The following is a 21,038-nucleotide window of genomic DNA, read 5'->3' on the forward strand; positions in this document are numbered from 1 at the left end:
GGTCACTCGCCGCCCCGTTCATTCCCGCGGCGCTTCGATCCCATCCCATCCCATCCCATCCCATCCCATCCCATCCCATCCCATCCCATCCCATCCCATCCCATCCCATCCCATCCCATCCCTGTCCCGTCCCCCCCGCCTCCGCCGCGGCCCTCCCACCGCGGCTCTGCCCGCCCTCCGCCGCGAGTAGCGGCGCTACGCTGCAGCGGGGCCGGGGCCGGCGGGCGGCCAGCGCTGCCGCCGAGCCGCGGCTGGGGGCGATGCCGCCGCGCCGCCCGCCCGCCGCGCCGCCCCGCCGCCCGCCCGGCGACCGGCGAGGCAGCGCCCGGCGGCGGGCGGGATAATGCGGCTGCCCAGCCCGCAGGCACCGCCAGCGGGGCGCCCCCGCCGCCATGTCCCCCCCAGCCTCGGCGGCCGCCGCCAGCGAGGGAGGCAGCAGCACGCCGGTGCCTCCGGAGGAGGAGGCGGAGGGGGCCCGAGAGGAGGTGAGGAGAGCGGCCGCCCCTCGCCCGGGGCTGCCCCCAACCACCCTCCTTCCCCGCCCGCTTTGCATGGCGCGTTCATTGACCGCCCCGCCGCGGGCCGGGCCGGGCTTTGCCCGCGCAGGTACGGACCCCTCTCCCACCGGGAGCCCCTCTCCCCGCTCCGGCCCCGGGGCTGCGGTGCGGGCCGGCGGGAGCGGGGGGCGGTAGGTGCGCCAGGAAACCCATCCGCTGGTCCCCGCCGCGCCTGGGCTGCCCTGGCGCTCCGCTTCTCCATCGCTCGCCTGTCACTTGGGCATCGCCGCGAAGCCTCCGGGGCTGGAAGGGGCGTAGGAGCCAACGCCGTCCGGAGCGGGAGCTGGAGCCGGAGTGGCCGGGGTGGAAGATGAGGGGAGAAAATATCAAGAGAGACGCGGGGCACCGCTTGGGCTTACTGCCATGGGCAGAGGTTATGCCTGAGAGAAATGGATGTGGAGACCCCCACCTTACTGGGCTCTGGTTTTTGGGGGTATCCAGGAGGTGGCACAACTGCCTGGGTCACTGCGAGGGAAGACACGGTGGGCAGCAAGGAAGAGGGCTTGGGAACCAGGCAAAGCCAGGGTCTTGCTGGTGGCTGCTCCAGGCTGGAGGTTGACTGGAGAGAGTGAAAGGTACAGACTGAGGCAGGCCAGGTACCAGCACAGCTTTGCCTCCAGGTGTGCTGCAGTCTCCCTCAGCCGATGACTTTTCTGGAGTCCAGGCAGCAGATGCCAGAAATGCTCAATAGCAGGGTGCTCTGTGCCTAGGGAGCAGCAGTGGCAGGCAGGTGTGCCAGCTCCTTTGTCTGCCTGCACAGATTCTGCTTGTAGCTTGGGCTTCCCAAGAGGAGAGAAAGCAACTGCACTGACTAGTTAGACCCACCTTATGCCATGGGGCTGATGACCTGTGGAAGTCAGCTGGGCAGTGTAGGAAGAGCAGTGCTCTGTGAGTGTGCTGGGTTGTCCTTTCTGGTGAGGCCACAGCTCAAAGGGCAGCTTATGGGGTGCTCAGAAGCTGGTTCATCACTTGTCCTCTGCTGTTGAGAAGCTGTGGTTAGTGAGTGCTGCATAATCCTGGTATTTTCTGCCTTTTTGGTTTAGGCAGAACATTCATACCCATGCACTGTTATTCTATATATATACAGACTTATATTTAGATATAAATAATTGCAGGAGAAAAATGCTGAAGTTCAAGGACTGGGAAGCTGTACAAATACTGTGTACTCTGCTCAATGTGCGTTCCTCTCTTCCTGCTTCCATTCAACAACTCGTGATGCCCTGAGCCCAGCTCTCCAACCAGATCCTGACCAGGGCAGCTAAATTCTGAGACACCTTTTTAGCATGAGGACATGCTTGTGCTGTGCTGTGACATGATCTCTTACTGCCATTGCTCTGGCAGTGCTTTTGAGACAGCATAATGGTTTCTCAGAGGTGCCAGATTGACAGCCACTTTGGATGAAAAAAGTGTAGCAGGGGCAGTGCCCAGCTGAGTTTCCCTCACCTACAATGTCCCCTGGTTTTCAGGGATTGCAAGAAGATTGTCTTGGTTTTGATTGCTTGGCAGTGGCTGCCAACTAGGGTATCAGTGTAATCTTATGCTATGGGAGCAGGCAGAAGGGCTGTAGCCCATGACCTGCACTTTTTAGGTTATGGGCATCTTTCCTACGACCAGAAGTTATCACAGACTTGCATGAAGCAGTTGGTCGAGGAGAGGGAAGCTGCAGTCTCTCTTGACAGTGCCATGCTTGCTCGTGTCTCATGATACAATGAGGAGAGACTTTAGTGGGGAGAGGAGCTTGGATTTGTGGACTGACCTAGGACAATCGTCTTGTCTTCAGAAATATTGGGAGGGAAGGAGGACAAGCTGTAGTGATGTCCTCATTTCCATCAGAACCAACTGCTGGTGCTGACGTTGCTGAGCATCCCAGCAATGTAGCTGAGTCCCACATATCAGGGTCCATTGGCCAGGACAGGTGGGGAGTCAGAGGAGATGTCTGGGGATTAGAAAATGAGAAAGTATCTCATCTTGACATATCTCAGGTTGTGGTGTCTAGGAGCCAGGCATGTCTTCAGGTGCCTCTCAATTTGTCCCACCAAGGCAAGTAGCAAGAACTGCTAGCCAGAGCTGACTGAGCCCTTGTTCCCTCTTGGCATCACATGCCTACACCTACACTTAATGGTGGTGAGCTGAATTTCACTCAACAATGCCTACTTGCAGGGTAGGGAATGCCAAGGGACAAGCTCTTGCACCTGGGAACAAGCAAAAAAATGTCCTGCTGCTCAGGTGGGATCTGATGGAAGAGACCAGTCCTCCTCCAGGTTGCTGTGTAAAATGGAGAACTTGGTACCACTGCAGGATTTGACTGCTGGCAGGGTTCCCTGTCTCCTGGATGCTCAGCCTTCCTCTATCCTCTGCAGTTGGCAATGCTGCCAACTTGGGCCTGAGCTACTTCCGGTAGTTCATGAATCTGGGCTGTAGTCACAGAGGGTGTGATGTGGGTGTTTGCTAGGACCATAGTGGCCAGGAATTGCCAGTGTCTGTCCAGTGCCTTGGAAGACAGTGGTATTTCCTAGAAATGACTGGATCCTCCCTACCTCCCATATTCTGGGCATTTGAGGTCAGAGGGAGCTTATTAATTTCTTGCATGATGTAAACAAATTGTAGGGAATAGCCATGGAAACTGATGCTCAAGAGACCCACTGGAGTCACCTGCAAGCTGCTGCCACTACCTGGCACTTGGGAGCTACCTGGGCCTTCAGGCTGGGGCTCTGGGGCTTTTTTGATTGTTTTTTTCAGTCCTATAGAGGGCTGTCTCTAGGACACCTAACCCTGTGAACTCCAGGGAGTCTTGTAAAGTGTGGGTTTAGCTCTCGAGCTGTGTCTAAGATTTCAGCCAGGTCGCCGCAGGGAGAGGCAGGTAAGAGGCATGGGAGGTGATGACATGGAAACACTTGTTAAACAGGGGGAGTGCATGGGCCCAGGGCCGAGCTATTACAGAGAGAAGCTTGAAGGATTTCTGAAGTTGTTTAGTGTTCAAAATTGCAGGGTCAGGGTTGTGGGGGTGATTAAGGTATTTTGGCCCATGTGCTTGGCCACTGGGGTGCTGGGCATGTTTATCTCCTCAAGGCTCTCTTGTACTGCTTCTGCCCTGTACATTGTGAGAATCTCCTTTTGCTTTAAGGTTGGTTATAAATCATCCCCTCTATCCCTCCCCATGCATCCCAGAGCAGCAACTGCAGGGGTGGGACTCCATCTCTGTTCATCTCAGGGGCAATGTCAGGGGCAAATGCCATGTATGAGGAGGGGGGGGCTGTAGCAGCAGCCTACGCCTTGCCTTTCCCAATGTATGTTACAGTTAGTGCCCAGGTTCCTGTTAAGGTTTGCTCCATGTGTTCTACATGGTGAACTGAAGCACAGAGAAGGGAGTTTACTGGGATCCCACAAAGGGGTTGGCCAAGCCATGGCTGGACCAGTTCTGCCTTCTAGGACTGCAGAGATGTTTCTGTGTACCTGCAATAGCGGATTTGCTTATGGCTCTCCAGTGTTTGATCCTGAGCAATGAGGGAGGCTCCCAGTGATGGAGGGAAACCCTGTTCGCAGTGAAGTAGGGCAAGTCTTTTGCTTCATTCCATCAGACTGCAGCAGGCAGATGACGATGGCATATCAGAGCCTGCTCTCCTCCCAGCGACACTGTTCTGGGACACATTTCCCTTTCCCAGCTTTTTAATCTGCTTGTTTGCTGTGCTGGACTTATCCAAGTCTGGTTAATAGCTCAAGGAGACAACCTTATTCAGCTACTTCTGCAGGGGGAAGCCGTGGAGCCGGTCGTTTGCTCCTGTGAGCCCTTTGCAGCCTGAGAGAGGAGCAGGGATGCTGCAGTTCCTACTGGGATTAGACTCTGCAGCTGGCTCCTCCTCCATCTCTGCTGTGCTTGTATCCCGTCATTGGCACTTGATCAGCTTTCGGCAACCCCACCAGTGCAGCCGAGGTGTGTGTTTTTTACCTCAAAACCCTAGGACAAAACTGGGTTGTAAACAGTTTACAGCAGGGGTTACTGTGACCCTGTACAAGCACTGCAGTATCTAAATACTGCGTAGTCCTAGGAGGAGACTAATGCATGGACTAGAGCCCTGCTAACACAGTTCCTGGAACCAAGCCTGGGCTGCATCGTGCTCCCTGCCCTGAGTGGGTAACCGCAGTGAGGCTTGCCTGTATCTCCTCAGTGTGACAGCCAGCATCTCTCTTCTCCTGCAACACAGGCAGTGCAGAATGTGAAGGGCTGGTGATTGACTGGAAGGTGGAATTTGCTTTTCTCGGGCAAATTCCTGAGAAAAACAGGTCTCTGAAGACCTGTTTGTTTGGTGACCTTTCTCCATCTTGACTAATGAGTGACCTGGATGTTTTGCTTTATTCCTTGTGCTCCGTTTGCAGATCCGCCTCCTGAACAAGGTGCTGTTTCTCAGCTTTCTCACCCCACAGACACCCAGGGTTTAATGTGTACCTTGCATCTCCCCAGGGCCCCCATTCAGACCCTCCCCATGCTCCTCCTTTGGCTGAGCAACTCTCTTAGATCCTCACAGTCAGGGCTGCCGCTGCCAGGGAAGATCTGCAACACAGAAAGCAGCAGTGGAAGAGGAAACCTTCAGTTGCCTGAGTGGTGGTAGAGCATTCCAGCATGGGAGAGCCCTGCTGCAGCTGAACAGACAGAGGGATCTGAGCAGGTGCTTATAACTGCAGCATGGACCTCAGGAGGGAGTGCACAGCTCAGGAGATTCTGCTTCCTGAATCCCCCCCCCCGCCCCCTCCCCTGCCTCTCCTTGCTCCCTTTTCTCGTGCCTGGGGCTTCCTTCTTGCCCCATACCCATCAGGCTGCTGCAGTGGTGGGTTGCACTGGGAAGACTCAGCTGCATGTGTGTCCGTGTCAGCACAGCTGAACAGAGCTGTCCTGCATCTCTCCATGTTGCCTGCAGACCAGCACTACCCCACTTGCCAGCCCTGGACTCTGTGTCTGTCTCCAGCTCTTGCTCTCAGCTGGTGACTCCAAAGAGGGGAGTTTAGTGCTACTGAGGCTTGGGACTGCCAGTGGGATGTACCACCATTCGCTTTGCCACCAGTGGTCCCTCTGGATGTGCCACCTGCTCAGCTCACCGCAGGCTGGATGCTGGGGTGAGCAGGCAGGGAAACTCTCTGCCTCTAGGAGAGAAACCTGTCAGAGATTTGGGCTGGATCCAGCCCTCCTGAGCACAGTGGCAGAAGTCCCACTGGCATGGGGTGGACCACACTTTGACAAAGTATAGGGAGGAAAGGTCAACCTGTGGGACTCTAGGGGATGAAGCCAGGACTGAGGAGCTCTTCAGGAGAGCAAGATGCATTTCTTAAAGAAAAGAAGCCCAGATCTGTTCCTAGACCTGTCAGTGGCCTTGTGCTCTCTGGTTCTTGCTTTAATTTTCCTTTTCATGAGTGAAGGTTCCCCTCCTGCTTTCTAACAGTGTGAGCCCATTCAGCTCTTTGGGATTGCTGGATGAGAAACCTGTCCAGCCCAGTGCGCTCAGGAATGGAGAAGAATGGAGGCAGGCTTGGACTTCAGTGCCATGAGTGGTGTCATTACAACTGGTGTTAGCCCTGCCATGGCAGAGGTGAGCTCAAGAGCTGTGCTTCATGCAGGTGGGGAGGGAGAGCAAAGCTGGAAGCCTCTTAGTGAGTTTTGTGGCATCTGCACAGTTGATAGGGTTCTTGCCTCTTTCTCTCAGTTTGCACATTTGGAGATTGCTGGATGAAGTCTTTTGTATAAGAAAGCAAATAATCTCTTTCCCTGTCCTTTTTGTTTTGGGTGGGAAGATCTCAGGTCTCACAGACCAAGCTGGATCAATACTTGAGACTTCAGAGTGTTGCAGTGACAGAGGTTTTCTTAACCAGGGTTTTTTTCACAGGTCTGTGTGAAACTGCACTGTTCCTCTTGGTAAAGGCACCAGTGCAGTCCCTTTAAAAAGTCCTGTTGCTGAAGCTCTGCCCTTTCCTTACCATGAAAGACCTAAGAGCAGTTTTTTCCAGAAGTATGGGCTGTTACAGCTGAATCCCAGCACAAGCAGGGACATTTGCTAGCAGCCATGAGTGGCCTCTTGCCTCCCTGCTGCTGCAGATTGGTTAGATGCTCTTCTCTTCCAGCCTGAACACTTTTTAGAATGTTACTTCCATATTCACTTTCTCTCCTACCAGAGGTGCCTGCATTTCAGTCATGGAAAAGTACTTTCCCATTGGTGTGGTTTATACTTGAAAAGTACTTCAGACCCCCTTAGGCTGACAAGTGTTGTGATGGGAATTGCCATTACCAAACAGAGATCTTCCCAGATGCAGAAGGTCTGTTTCTCCATCTTACAGGCACCTAAGGCAGCTTGTGCTGCCCTGGTGGGAGAAATTGGAATATTTCTGGTGCTCATTACTTGGAAGAGGGGAGAGACTGGTGTGTGAGCAGTGAGAGGTGTAGTGGGATGAGCTGTGGGGAGGGGTTAAGATGGGACGTCCCATCAGTTAGAGCTGCCTGCACTGGTGGGATGGGTGCAGAAGCTGAGGTATGGGGGGGAGATCCCCCAGCCTCTATCTTGTTGTGCTTCATTATCCCTCCCTGGGATATGGCAGTGGTAGGGATTACTCCCCATTGAAGAAGGAAATGCTGGGGGTGCAACTGACAGAATTGTCCTTTGCCACTCTCCTTCTTGTCCAGCTGGGCCCTGTCTGTCTCCCAAGGAGGGGCAGAGCACCATGAAGAGAAATGGGGGTGACACTTGGCTGCCCTGTGTGATTGTCATCCTGGGAGAGATCCCAGCCTCTGGCCTGCCTGCTGAGACTAGGAGCCCAGGCATCTGCTGTCTTGTCTCTGCAGAGCTATAGCTGCTACCATAGCACTCTGCTGCCTTCTCCCCTTCCCCTGCTGCTGCAGCCTACTGACTCCTCTCTTTTTTTCTCTCCCCTTCTCCCCGGTCCGCCGGAGCAGCAGCGGCCAGTGAAGCAGTCTCTTAGCAAGTCCCTGTGCCGAGAGTCCCACTGGAAATGCCTGTTGCTGTCCCTCCTCATGTACGGCTGCATGGGGGCCATGACGTGGTGCCATGTCACAAAGGTGACCCGGCTGACCTTTGACAGTGCTTACAAAGGCAAGTCCATGATGTACCACGACAGCCCCTGTTCCAATGGCTACGTCTACATCCCCCTTGCTTTCCTGGTGATGCTCTACGTGGTGTACCTGGTGGAGTGCTGGCACTGCTACACCCGCAATGAGTTGCAGTACAAAGTGGATGTGGAGAGTGTGCACGAGCGTGTGCAGCGGATGCAACAGGCGACTCCCTGCATCTGGTGGAAGGCCATCAGCTACCACTACGTCCGCAGGACCCGGCAAGTTACCCGCTACCGCAATGGGGATGCCTACACCACCACCCAAGTGTATCATGAGCGGGTCAACACCCACGTGGCAGAGGCTGAGTTTGATTATTCCAATTGTGGAGTTAAGGACATCTCCAAGGATCTCATTGACCTGGAGAGCTACCCAGCCACACGGCTCCGCTTTACCAAGTGTTTCAGCTTTGCCAATGTGGAGTCAGAGAACTCCTACCTGACCCAGCGGGCCCGCTTCTTCACGGAGAATGAGGGCTTAGATGACTACATGGAGGCCAGGGAGGGGATGCACCTCAAAAATGTGGACTTCAAGGAATACATGGTGGCCTTTTCCGACCCAGACAACCTGCCTTGGTACGTATCTCACTATGTCTTCTGGGTAGCAGCTCTGCTGACCCTATCCTGGCCCCTGAGGGTGCTAAATGAGTACCGCACTTCCTATGTCCATTACCACGTGGAGAAACTCTTTGGGTTTGACTATGTGGCAGTGACACCGGCCGAGGAGCGCACCTTCTGCCGGAGGATGCCCCGTGTCAACACGGTGGACAGCACTGAGCTGGAGTGGCACATACGATCCAACCAGCAACTGGTGCCCAGCTACTCAGAAGCAGTCCTGATGGACTTGGTGGGGCTCTCTGGCTGCACCAGCTACTCTGCTTGCCGGTACGGGGGCTATCGGCAGAACTGCGAGCGGTGCCATAGGACTATAAGCAGTTCCTCCATTTTCTCCCGCAGTGCTCTGAGCATCTGCAATGGCAGTCCCAGGATTCCCTTCAGCAGCAGCCGCTTCTCTCTGGGCCGCCTGTATGGTTCACGACGCAGCTGCCTCTGGCAGAGCCGGAGTGGGAGCCTGAATGAGCAGAGCTGCCCCACTGAGCAGACACGCCTCTCCAGCCAGGTGACTGTGGAGGAAGAAGACCCCCCTCCTTACCAGGATGCCCTCTACTTCCCCATCCTCATCGTACACCGCAATGAAGGCTGCCTGAACCATGACCACCGTCACCTCCATCGGAATGGGTCCTGTGTGGAGACCTCACTGTGAAAGCAGAGGGCAGTGAGATCTCATTGTCCCTTGCCTGGCCTGAGCCAGCAGAGGATTTGGGGAGAGGAGCACAGAGGGGTTAGCTTAAGAGGACATCAAAGTGTGGAGTGGACATGGCATCTCACTCCAGCAGCCAGCGAAGGCTCCCTCTGCTGTGGCTCTGACCCCACAGAGGGATGGGTACTGCTGCTCTCTTGACATGGCACAGAACTCTAGACCAACCACCACATGCAAAAAAATTAATAATTCAACCAAACCAACCCCAAGCCCGTATTTATGGCATCGAAATCCAAAGGGGAGAATAAAAAGACAGGCCTGGTGCAGGGAGGGGGCGGCTTTGGCTCCTAGCCCTGGCTTCAGGCTGGCTCATGCTCCAAGGAACCAACAGCCACCAGAAAACACTCTGCTGCACCTCTGCCCACCCTGCTTCCCATGCTGGAGCAAGGCCCCTCATGGTGTGGAGGGGAATGTGCCCCTTGGGAGAGAGTGTAACTGCCTGTGACAGAAGTTCTAGGCCATCCAGGCACATGGAGCTGAGCAGCAGGTTAAAGCAATGTTTGAAAGCCACAAGTCCAGCTCTTCCCCTTTCCCCTGAGTGTTCCCCACCCTCCCCACTTCTTTTTTTTTTAGACCATGCTCCGACTGTTACTCTGTTCTCACTGCTGGGAATGGCATCGCCTCCAGAGGATCCCAGACTCAGCTCCTTAGGAAGCTTCAACGTGCCAGCTCTGAGTCAGCATCCCCTAGGTAAAGGGTTTTCTGTTTGGGCATGCTGCACCAGGGAAAGGATGAATGTGCAAACCCAGATGGAGCAGAGATCTGCAGTGCTACCAAGTGTGTTTCCTGGAGGAGGGCTCAGCTGGAAAGAGAAAGCAGGACGGCCTTGGTGAGCTGGGGAAGGGAAAGAGGGTGGCACTGTGACAGGCATCATGGTATCAGGTGCCACATCAAGTGGCTCGGACCCCTCCTGGCTTTGAAGTGAGTCCTAATTGGTTCAGACAAGCATCAAGGAAGGCTCTGGTAGGTTCAGCTGCAGTTCATGTATTGATAATGGAGCAGCAGGTTGGTGCATGTCTGCATGAGTGAATTTTGCATGAGATCCAGCTGGGTCCTGGATGTGGACTCTTAGCTGCAGGCTTCTGTCAGCCTGTTTTTGGCAGAAAGCTCTGAGGGGCTGTGAGGGAGAAGTGCGAAAGCATTCTGGAACATTGGAAATCTGGGCTGGGGAAATGAGAAGCAAACGTATTCCTTCTGTGGGACCCCACTATGGGCGCAGGAGTCATATTCCATGAGGGATGCTTTCCAGAACAGAGGCCAGGAAGGATGTGTTAGAGAGGAACCTGCTTAAAACTGAGCAGCTTGCACTACAAAGGTTTTTGCAGGGAGGTGTCAGGCTGTGAGAAGCGAGGTGGATTCTGTGTAACCCATTAGCCCCTGGGTTCTTCTGCTTTACTCTTGTCAGGACAGGTTGCTCTGAGCTCTGTGCTGTCCCTTCTGTCCTGTTGGAAGGGATCTTGATGACATTGGATGAGTAGCCTTCATGTCCCTGAAGCTTCATCAGTGGCTGCAGCATGCAGACAATCAGCTTTTCCTCAGAAAAGCTGTGTTTTTCAGTCAGTTCTTTGGGGGAGTGCATGTCAAATCAGCATCCATTTCTCCAGGCAGCACTTCTCTTCAACCTCACCACATTCCCTTCATCAGCTGGGGCAAACAACGGCTAAAAGCAGCAGGTCTTGGGTGACAAGGGCAAGTCCTTTAGCACCTGGACATTTGAGCTTAGTGTCTGCCTCCATATCCATCACAGGAAGGCAAGATGTAACAGCAAACAGTGAGGCATTGTATTTAGTCCAACCCATCTTCCTCCTGCCAACTGTTACTGAGGGGTCTGTAACAGTACTGTACTGTACTACTGCTGTACTGCTGTACTGCTGCTGTACTACTTCGCCTCCCAGGTCTTGAGGAGGCTGCAAATGGATCCATGTACCACATCAGTCCTCTTTTGAAAGTCATCTCTTGTTGGCAAGTCTGAAGTGATAAACACCTGTGGGCGTTGTAGGGCTCTGCTTGTCTTTTCCCCCCCGAGGAGTCTGTTCTGCTCTTCATGCCCTTTGTCTCCTGGTCAGTCTCTTGCCCTTCAAGTCAGCTTGTCCTCCTGGATCTCAAGTGTTAGACTTCAAACAGTACTTTGGAGAACAGTGGACAGAAAGTCCCTTAAAATCTCACTCTGTTATGATTCTGTCTTCTCATCTGCCCATACTTGCACTACTAGACCTGGATGTTGGCTTAAAGAAAGTCCCTGGGAGGCCAGAGAAGCAGAAGGTCTCCAGTGTGGGCACATCCCTCTCTGTGTTTTGTTCTCATTATTTTTGGCACAATTTCAGACTGGGTGAGAGCAACCCTGGGACTTCCTTGCTCAGTAATGACATTTGGCTTGCTGTGCACTTATGCTTCTCTCTCCAAGGGCCTAATGTAAGCCAAGGCCAATGCTGAGCGTCCATGTGACTTTGGGGAGATAATGGTGTGTTCTTATATGTCCCAGTGAATTGAGACAGTGGAGCTCTAACGGGTCATTAGTGAGGAATGTGGTTCCCTTGTCCTTGCTGACATGTTCTCTTTGAAATCTCCTACACATTGCTTAAATTAGGCTGTGATGGCTCATCTTTCTGTCTCCAGCATCCAAGGTGCTTTGGACAGATGGATTTATCTAAAATTTGGCAGGCCTTTTAGCTCCCTGGGGCAAAGACAGTCTTCAGAATAGGGATAGATTAGCAGGGTCTCTGGACCCTCCGTCCTTTAGCACCTGCAGCAGAGTTGCAGGCACTGTGTCCTTGGCTTTTTCTGGGATTTTCCATGAGAGCGCCTCACTTTGTTCCTCTGCCCCATTTTCTGCTATGAAATCTTATTCTGGAGGTGGTCCGTCCAGGTGAACACATGGATCTTCAAGGCATGGCTGCTGCCCTGACCAGCATGATCCATACAGTCTTTCTGTTGCTGAACGCCTTCTCCATGTACATGATGCCAGCTGCAGCAAGGGCCCAGATGAAGTCCATGGCTGTCTCAGACCCTCAGTAATCTGATAAGTGTGACCTCTCTAGGTAGTACTCCCCGCTGCATGCCGGGATTTTTCAGAGATCCTCTTATGTTCTTGGCCCTGCTACCTGACTACACATGGTGGTGTTGCCCCCCTGGTCCATCCTGCCGCATTCTCACAAGGGTGGAGATATTTGTGCCCTGCCTCAGGTTCAGGAAAGGGGGATGGTATGTTTGGACAGGGTAGAGAAGCAGGACTGAGCAAGAGGGACAGGAGCTGCCTGCTGGCTTGGCAGAGAAATGGTGGAGCTGAAGAGGACAGACTGAAACTGGGGGTCTTCCTAGCATGTCTAGCCAGGTAGGGAAGTTCAGAGCAGAAAACTGGGCTCTCCCTTCCCTCTCCTGGCATGGGAGACCACCAGCAAAGTTTGTGTGTAAGTTTCCTCCTAAGAGTTGGTGAGGGACTGTAGTGCCCTGGGCAGAGGGCATCCGATATGATTCTCCTTATAGCTCAGGTTACTAGCGCAGAGATCCAGAGATGGTCAGTCCCTGCTCTGACAGCACAGCCTCTCTGTGGTGGAGTGGTCCCATCTCCTCGACACACAGACGTCCAGCCACCGCACCTCCAGGCTGAGCAGTGGTCAAGGCATCTGCTCCTCCTGCAGACTTGTGTCTACTCTCTGCTGTGTCTGTGTTGGTGATGACGATTCCTTTGGCAGCTCATTCGATGGCCCAGTCTGCTCCTCTCATAATAGCCTTCTCCCTTATCTCTAACCTGAATTCTGCCTGCTGTATCTTAATCCCATTACTTCTCTTCCATTGACTGGTGAGTCTCATTGGCTCTACTCCTTTTCCCTGTGGCTTTCCTGACACAAGCAGGCTTTATCTAGTCTCTGTAGCCTTCCCTTCTCCAATCACAGGGTCTTGCCAAACCCTGGTTGGAGTGGTGGTGCAGAAGTTTTCCCTGTGTAGTATGTCACTCTGGCTCTGAGCCTGGCCTGGGCAAGAGGAGAGGGCCAAAGGTTCAAGCAGGGTGTCAGGGTCTGGTAGGGTGGCTGTGTCCTCATTTCTGGAGCAGATCTTTTCAAAGTGAGCAGAGTACACAGCTGCTGGCCCCTTACACAAGGAAAGTGGGATAGCATGCATCACCCTCTGTGAAGGTGAAAGCCAAATGCTTGTCAGTATGACAGAGGCAATAACTGGAGGATCTCCACAGTCAAGTGGCTTTGGTTTTTTCCATTGCAGCTTTCCATGGGCTGAAAGTCAGGCTCAGCATTGCACTTATGAGCAACCTTTTCTCGCATGTTGGAAGGAGTGAGGCAGAAATGCTACCAGCTTTTCTTCCTGGCCCTTCATGGTGCTCATGCATCCCAGAAGAGGGTTAGTCCTTACTGCTGCAAGACTGGACAAGTCCTGGACTATTTGGTGTTTCCCCTTGCTGTCAGTATATTTGTCAGATACTTATAAGCTCTCCAGCTTTCCTGAACTAGAGAAAACTAGAGAAAGATAGAGAATGCCCATATGAGATGGTCTGGATTAGCTGATCATCAAGACGCATCACCACCCATTTATCCATCCTTCAGCACACTGGAAGCTTCCCAGATAGTGCCTAGCACTTTGCTTGTGCAGAACCAGTCAGCGACACCAGCCAGCGTGGTGGTACCTGTTGAGCCCACTGTGTGTCATGTCTCACTCCACACCAAGGAAGGAGATTTCAGAGAGGGCTGTCAGAGTGAGCAGCTGTAGGGGCATTCATTAGGATGGGGAGAGGAAATCTCAGCCAAGCCTTCCAGAATCACACATCAGGCAAATATGCGGTGTTAGGGCTGAGGAAGCTGCTGTATATCCCACTCCCTTTCTGCTCCACATAAAATGCATATTAGAGATCCAGCTGGTGCTTGCCCTCTTTGTTGTCTTTTCACTCAAGAGGCTGGGGAGAAGTTTAATAACTGATGGATGCCCATGGGGAAAGGACTTCAGGAAAAGGTTTAAGTGGAAGTTGAAGAAAGTTAGGTAGCATCCAATGTCGGTAAAACAGTGCCTGCTGGTTAGCCAGTGGGACAAATAACACGTTTTAAACTCTGCTTCCAGCCTTTCCAATCACAGCTTCAATACAGCTGTCTAATATCACCAGGATGCTGCTTTACTTTGTCAGGGTACAACCTTACTGTAATGTGCTCCTACTCTGCTGCAGTATCTGTAGGGCCTGGGTCTGAAATACTACACCACCAAGATGTTGTGTTACCTGTCTTGGGTTGAGCTGGCAAAACGCCAACTGTCCAAGACAGAGAAAAAGTGTTCTCCCCTCCCCAACCAGCCAAGGGAAAAAGAAGAGGGAGAGAGGAAAAAAACCCCTCTAAACCAGGTTTATGCTGAAACTAACTATATGTATATATACAGAAAAGAGAAAATTAAGAGAAAACTACAATATAACACACACTTACACAAGTTATATATATATATAACAAGGAATAACCTCCCACTCCCCAATTAATACAAAGTATATTACTCTAAATCTATAAGTACTAGTTTCCTGTACTCTAAGAGACACCCTGCAAGAAAGAGAAGGTATAACAACAAAATATTTCTACTTCCCTGAACTCAAACAAAATACAAGTAGCGGCAGCAGGAGCAGGGCCTAGCAGATGAGAGCAACTGCGGCACGTCTTCTCTGTACTCCAACCATGATAGAACTGACCAAGCCACTCCCACACACTGGATTTTACACCCTTTGAGATGATGTAGTATGGTATGGAATACAATATTGGCTAGAGGAAGTCAGCTGTTAGCTAGCTCAGCCCAGCTCAAGTTAGCTGACAATTTCAGGCCTAGTTTAAACTTTAAAACCTAAATTTAGGCCCACATGGCCAAACCCATAACAGTTACCAAAGAACTGTAAGTCTCATGTTGGGATATGTGCTTCTGATCATTGTTCATTCACATTCAGTGGTTAGAATAAGGTCTGTATGAATATGATCTGGATTCAGGTGATCTCAGAATTGACACATAGTTTAAGTGATAGCTCTGTTTGGGGTTGCTGCCTCCTGTGATGCACTTGGGCCTAGAGTCTCCACTGAGCCAGGTATGCATGGGGACCAAAGGGTGGTTCATGGGACCTGGGAGCACAGTTAGGAACTGGGGCTGAGTCCACCTAGGGCTGTTTTTCCTGTGGGCGTTCTGGGAAAAGTGGAAATGGGCATAGTGATTTTTCAGGTAGAAATTAATGGACTGTGCTCATTCCTAGTGTAACTTTAACTGGTACTGTACTAATGTGAGCTTGGCTTAGCAACTCCTCAGAGGGGTCTGTCCTTGAGTCCAGACAAATTGATCTGCCACAGTGTTGCTTTGATGCATAGAGTTTATGTTGGGACTTAACCAACATGAATGAATGTTGAATATCTACTGTTTCTGCAAGCAGTGAGTTGAATTGTTCTGCTCTACTGCCTCCATCACAGCTGCTCCGCCAAGGGGAACGTTATGCCCGTGGATGTGATCTCGTCAACTCTTTCAAAAGTGAGCTAACAAGCAAATTGACCTCCACAGCACTGAGAGAGGAGCTTTCTCCCACAGGACCATAGCCTTTCCGCACCTGAGGGACAAGAGGTTCCAAGGACAGAACTGAACTGGCAAAACCCATGGTGTCATGGCCTGCCCTTCCTCCTTCCCTCCTTACCTCATATGTCTGTCTTGGAGGAGGGACAGTTTCCCTGTGGAGTTCAGCAAGCTCCTCTTCCTGTGGCTCATAAACAGGCTCTACTAACAGGTATTTCATCCACCTATGCAACTCTCTCAGAAGCTGCCAGGTTTTCAGGAGCCCATTACAATGTGCAGCATGACCATCCAGCACTGAGAATAAGCACAGAGGCTGCTGGAAAGCTAAGTGGGTTTTATTCCTCCCCCCATTCCCAAGGAAGACTGTTTTGTTGGGCCATCTTGTTTGTTTGGTTTTTGTAAACTTCATTTGGGGGAAATGGAGCTTGTGAGAAATTGGTGCCCATTCTGAACCTTCCCCAGTCCTTTGAACTTTGTGAATGGATGGATCACCTACTGTGATTATAATTTAGCAGATTTTGTAGAACAAAATAACTTCACATACAGAAACCTGAGGTTCTTTCACTTGCCATCAGCACAAGTTGCTTCTGTGATCTTAGCTACTCACATTAGTGAAAGAAAAAGCCTAGCTAGAATGTGGTGAGATGACATAGTATTTTGTATCAATTCCATGGTCCCAATGTCCATTAGCAGCGCTGTCAGCTGCCGTGCCATGAATTCGGACTTTGGATGGCAGCTCATGAACCAGTCAGGATGAAAGTTTGGAAAAACACAAGCCTGAGTCTATGCACATCTCCAGAAGCAGATGCAGAAGGAGGATCAGCTGAAAGCTAACATCACCTCCTGCTCTACTGTACCAGAAACTGGTGGGCTCTGTGCTGCACCTGCCCTGCAGGAAAAGCCTGTCCCCAGGGGCCAAGCAGAGGGGAATGAGAGTAGCAGCGTGTCTGATGGAGCAGCGTGCACAGCACAGCTCAGGCAACGGGAAACAGCAGTGAAAACTAGACCCCAAAATAACAGGATTTCACCTTGGAAATGCCAACAGCTTTTTCAAAGTGAAATGAGACTAGACCTTAACGTTCCTTGCTTAAAAAAATTAATTTTGGTGATGAGGTGGGTTTAAACTCTCCACTCCTTCCAGCCCTTGTTGGGTTGGTGGAGAAGTATTCAAAGCAGATTGGGATGTTGGCCCTGTGGCTTTGCAGTGGGGTAGACTGGAACACAGGCTGGAGTTTAAAGTCTTCCTCTGCCCCTGGAGGTGTGACCTGGCCATCCACCTGTACATTCATGCATGGCAGGGTGGGCTTCTTCATGCTCGTGTGCATAGCTGGGATCAGTGGCCTTGCAGGGGGTTGGTGTGTTTGTGGATTTGGGCTGGTGACACCCATCTACCTTTGCAGCAAGGACTTTTCAGGGTGACAGAGCTTTGCTTGTTCCTTGTGAGATGGAAGTCGTGACCTGGTTTCTGTGAGAAGACAGCATGAAGTGTCACATTTGCTGCAGCAAGTGCCAGGGAGCAGGCATAAAAGCATGGAGCAAGCTGTTTGAGAAGAAGCTAATCCATTGCTAGCTACCTGAAACAGGATAGCTGCTGGATCTGCTCCCTGGACAATGCTTTCCATCTCTTCCCACGCTCCCCAAACCCCATGTGCAAACTGTCATTCCTCTGAGTTAGCCAAAGGACTCCCCTCCCCTGAACTCCCCTGAGGCTGTGTGTTCACATCATTTCACTCCTATCCCTGCTCGGTGCCATGGGCCTGCCGTGGAATGCCACCAGACATATAATGACTGCAGGTATGCTGGTGGCCAGACCTCACCATACCCTACCTGTTCAGTCTTCCAACAGTGCTCCCTGCCCTGGCCTGCCTCCTCCTTGCTTGGTGGAGATCAACCACAGCACACCCTGGCATCACTTTGTGCTTTTGCAGAGAATTTCAGCACTTGTCTGGACCTCAGTAAACAGGGTAAGTTCAACAGACTGAAGTCAGAAAACAGAAGGCCTTGACATTTTGGTAGTCCTGGTTTCCGGATCCTGGGTGCTGCCCCTGGGGCGGAGAGGTAGGTTGGCTGTTGGCAGTGTCAGGCAGGGGACAGCATCGTGGTGAAAGCAGGATGTCTACTGGAGTCTCCAACCATGGGCTCTGTGCTTCTCTGCTGGGGCTGAGGGAAGCTTTGCTGTGGGCTGCACAAGGTACAGCTGATGAAGGGCAGAATAGGATGTGAATGCTCAAGAGTGACATGGAGAGGAGGGTCAGTAGGAGAACAGTTGTAAAAGGCTTTGCAAATGTGGTGTTTTTTACAGGAGACAGAAGGCATGATGGGCAGGAGGCTGCGGTGCTGGAGCAATGGTGCTGCAAGGCAGGGAGGGTGGGGTGGAAACAGTGGGAGGGAGAGCATTAGATGGAGAAGCTTGGGAACACAGTGGGCTTTCAAAGCAGTCTGTGCATGCTCGGGCCAAGAAGACAGGCAGGAGGTATTCCCAAGTTGAGGTGCCCAGGCCATGTCTTGCTGCACTGTTAGAACAGTGATGTTGCCTCCAAGCCCAGCTCTGGCAGCTTGAGCACGTGTCACCAACCATGACGGCTAATGCAGCCACAAGGTGTAAATGTCACTAATGAATAAATTGCCTTGTGCCTTGGAGAGGCTAATCCATCATGGCCGGAGACAGGGATCTGACGGGCTTGGTTATTTCAGGCATACCCTGTAGGGAGAAGGAATGCTTCATTTCTGACCTGTCCCCTCCACCTAGGGAAACTGATGCAGGGCTTGGCTCTGTGCCACTCCGCAGCTTCCCAGTCTCGTGAGCTCAGGCTTTGTCCCTTTTCACTGCAACTGAGGGAAGAAGCAGGAAAATATCTAGGTTAGCCAAAAGTTCTCTGTCAGAGGGGTGGTGCATGGGGATAGCTGGTGAATTTGGAGGGAGACTGCTGCCCACAGGACATGAGTGATGTAGAGGCTGATGGAATAAATGCGTGAGTCCCCTGCAATCAGGAGAGCTTGTGTCAGTTGTTTGGGTTGTAGGGTTTGGCATGGGCTGGACTCTGCATTTCAGGCCAGTGGTGCTTGGTGCTGTGTTTTACAAGTGTGCTATTTCCTCCCCAGTTCATAGTGTGCCCCTGTAACAAGCAACCTGGAAATTGTCTGAGCCTGTCCCAGCCCAAGCCCTCACCCCATTCAGAAATGGCTGTCCCAGAGACAGTTAACAGGACACACATTTTCCCCCCTCCTGCTGAACCCTAGCCACCAGCACCTTGTCTGACTGCAGAGGGCCAGCAGGTTACCCAATAGGCAGGGACAGAAGCTCAGTGTGGACAGATCCAGCTCCATGGGAGCAAAGGAAGGCTGAACAGCAACCATTTCAATGCACAGCCTTTGCCCATTGCTGTGGCAGTCTGCTCCTCCTCCCCGAGTCGGTGCTCAAAATCAACCTGCCATCCTGTTTGCAACATATGCCAGTTTGACACCTTGCAAATCAATGCCTGTGTTGCTGTGAGCAGAAGCTGGCAGGCTTGGGAAGCTGGCCACCGTCTCCTGCTGCTGTGTGCGCTCTTCTCAGAGCAGTGGAAGCCGGGCTTGCCATCTGCTCCGTGAGGGAGCCAGCCGGGTGCCCCTGTTCTGGCCTGATGGGGTACCCTCTGGCATAGTCCAAGTGCAAGCCCTTATTTCATTCCCCCTCCTTTGCTTTCCAGCCACCCCCGTTTCTCCCCATCTCTCTGGCACAGACCTCATGGGCGGGAGAATGCTCCCAACTTGGCTGGGGTCCCTCTGTTGCTGAGTGCCACTCATGGAGCATTGGTGGGTAGTGGAAATGCTGGAGGTCATTCCCTCCTCCAGAGAGAGGTCCACAAATCACCACCACCACCACCCCCTCAAAGCCTGACAGTACTCCTTGGGGATAGATCTCAGGAGAGCTAATGGGTCTGTCCTGGCTCTGTGCTGATACATTCCTTTCCCAGCACAGAGTGACCAGCTAGATACCACTCTGCCGGACAGTCCCACCATATGGGTAAATGGACCTGGAGGTGACAAGTGACCCACCAAGAGCAGAAATGTTTACATGCAGACAATCTGCTGTTGCTGACAGGCCTTTCAATTTTAGCCAGTGTGTGTGGCATTTGAAATGGTTTCAGCTGTTTCAGACCGACACATAGTTGACTGTTGGTCTTGGGTGTGGATGAGCGGTGCAGGCAGCTTGGTTTGGACTTTGCTCTTTGGCCAAGAGATTGATGGGAGGGGGGGTAAAGGGTTCTCCAGGCAACAGCTACCTGTTCATGCATTCCTACATGTGGCAGTCCAGGAGTGGCTTTGGAGGGTGTTCAGGTGGTGTTAACAGTCTCAGGACTGTTTGCAGGAAAAGGAGAAGTGAATATCCTGGAAAGCAAGTCAGCAGTTGTCCTGGTGATGACATGTTTTTCCAAACCCTTTTCTTTCCTTCCCTTGTCTTCACTGCCTCTGGCAGCCAATTTCTCCTTGTGTGTCTGCTAGCATGACTGCAGGATCTCATTGTTGCCCTCCCAGCATGAGCTTTCATTGCACAACTGGCTGACCAGCTGCAGCCCTGTTCTTGGAGCTACAGGCAAGCTTGCCCAGAACCAGGCCACCCCCATTAAGCCACCATCCTTGCTGCTGGAGCACTTGCTTCATCAGCCTGATGCTGATCTGGGTCTTTTCTGCTGTTTCTGAACATGAGTTCTCATCTCATTGAGGTGTGTCATCCAGTGGAAATACTTTGTAAATGCAAATAAAAATAAATAAGTATATTCAATACCTCGGTCTCGAGGATGGGAAACAAGTAGTGGGAGATGCCCAGATAGAGAGGTTTCACAGCTGCTGTTGCTGGTTAGAAATTCTTGTGGATGTAGCCCCTGGAGCCCCCAACAATAGTTGGGAAGGGAGCTACCCAAACCAATGAGGGCTTGGGGCTGAGCCCTGTCAGCACCCCTTGCGTGGTCACCACCGCTGGGCACAGCCTCGCACTCCATCCTTTCTGATCTGTACGGGTGTGACACAGTGCAGGTAAAGGTCCTGTTGGCTGGGGGCACCACAGGTGTCTGTATCCATCAGGCAGGGCAAGGCAGAAGCGGGTACGTGGTGGATAAATTCTTTTGTGAACACTGGGAAACAGTTTTTACTTTTCAACTCTGTCAATATGATCTAGCTCTGTCTGTCTCTCTATATATGTACAAACAGTATATCACAATGTTGCCTTTTTTGTTGGAAATATCAAAGTACAAAGATTGTAAACCAAATCGGTGTAATAAAAGTTTCAGATGATTCACTGAGGTGGTTGCCAGCGATGCATCTGTGAGTACTGATGCTGGGCAGGTATGAAGGCAGGTGAAGTGTCCTTAGAGGGCAGGGGGGGATGGAAGTCATCCCGCTTGCTTAATTTCCTGATGACACCTCCTGAGCAGGGTGGTCAAAGGACTGAGGCAGTCAAGTATGTGCCCTGTCCTTTCCTCAGGTGGCCACAGCCTGTAGAGCAAAAGGAAGATGCTCCATTCTGCTCCAAGCCTGAAGAAGCTGCT

General features: G+C 52.1%; 1 protein-coding gene across 5 annotated transcripts; it reads left to right on the forward strand.

The window, feature by feature from the left end:
* Positions 1 to 217: 217 nt before the first annotated feature.
* Positions 218 to 20,792, forward strand: TMEM151B (transmembrane protein 151B). 5 transcript variants are annotated; one of them, XR_011699628.1, is made up of 4 exons: positions 218 to 485; positions 7,492 to 9,472; positions 9,559 to 9,814; positions 15,414 to 20,792. XR_011699628.1 is itself a non-coding variant. In XM_071576546.1 (2 exons), exons 1-2 carry the CDS (start codon positions 393 to 395, stop codon positions 8,926 to 8,928), a joined length of 1,530 nt encoding a protein of 509 aa, XP_071432647.1. In that variant the 5' UTR covers positions 218 to 392; the 3' UTR covers positions 8,929 to 20,792. The 5 variants fall into 5 exon arrangements, 1 of the variants encoding a protein (XP_071432647.1); XR_011699627.1 differs by having other exon boundaries at positions 7,492 to 9,948; XR_011699625.1 differs by having other exon boundaries at positions 7,492 to 9,814.
* The last annotated feature ends 246 nt before the right edge of the window (positions 20,793 to 21,038 follow it).

Source organism: Pithys albifrons, chromosome 2, assembly GCF_047495875.1.
Source record: "Pithys albifrons albifrons isolate INPA30051 chromosome 2, PitAlb_v1, whole genome shotgun sequence".
Lineage (NCBI taxonomy): Eukaryota > Metazoa > Chordata > Aves > Passeriformes > Thamnophilidae > Pithys > Pithys albifrons.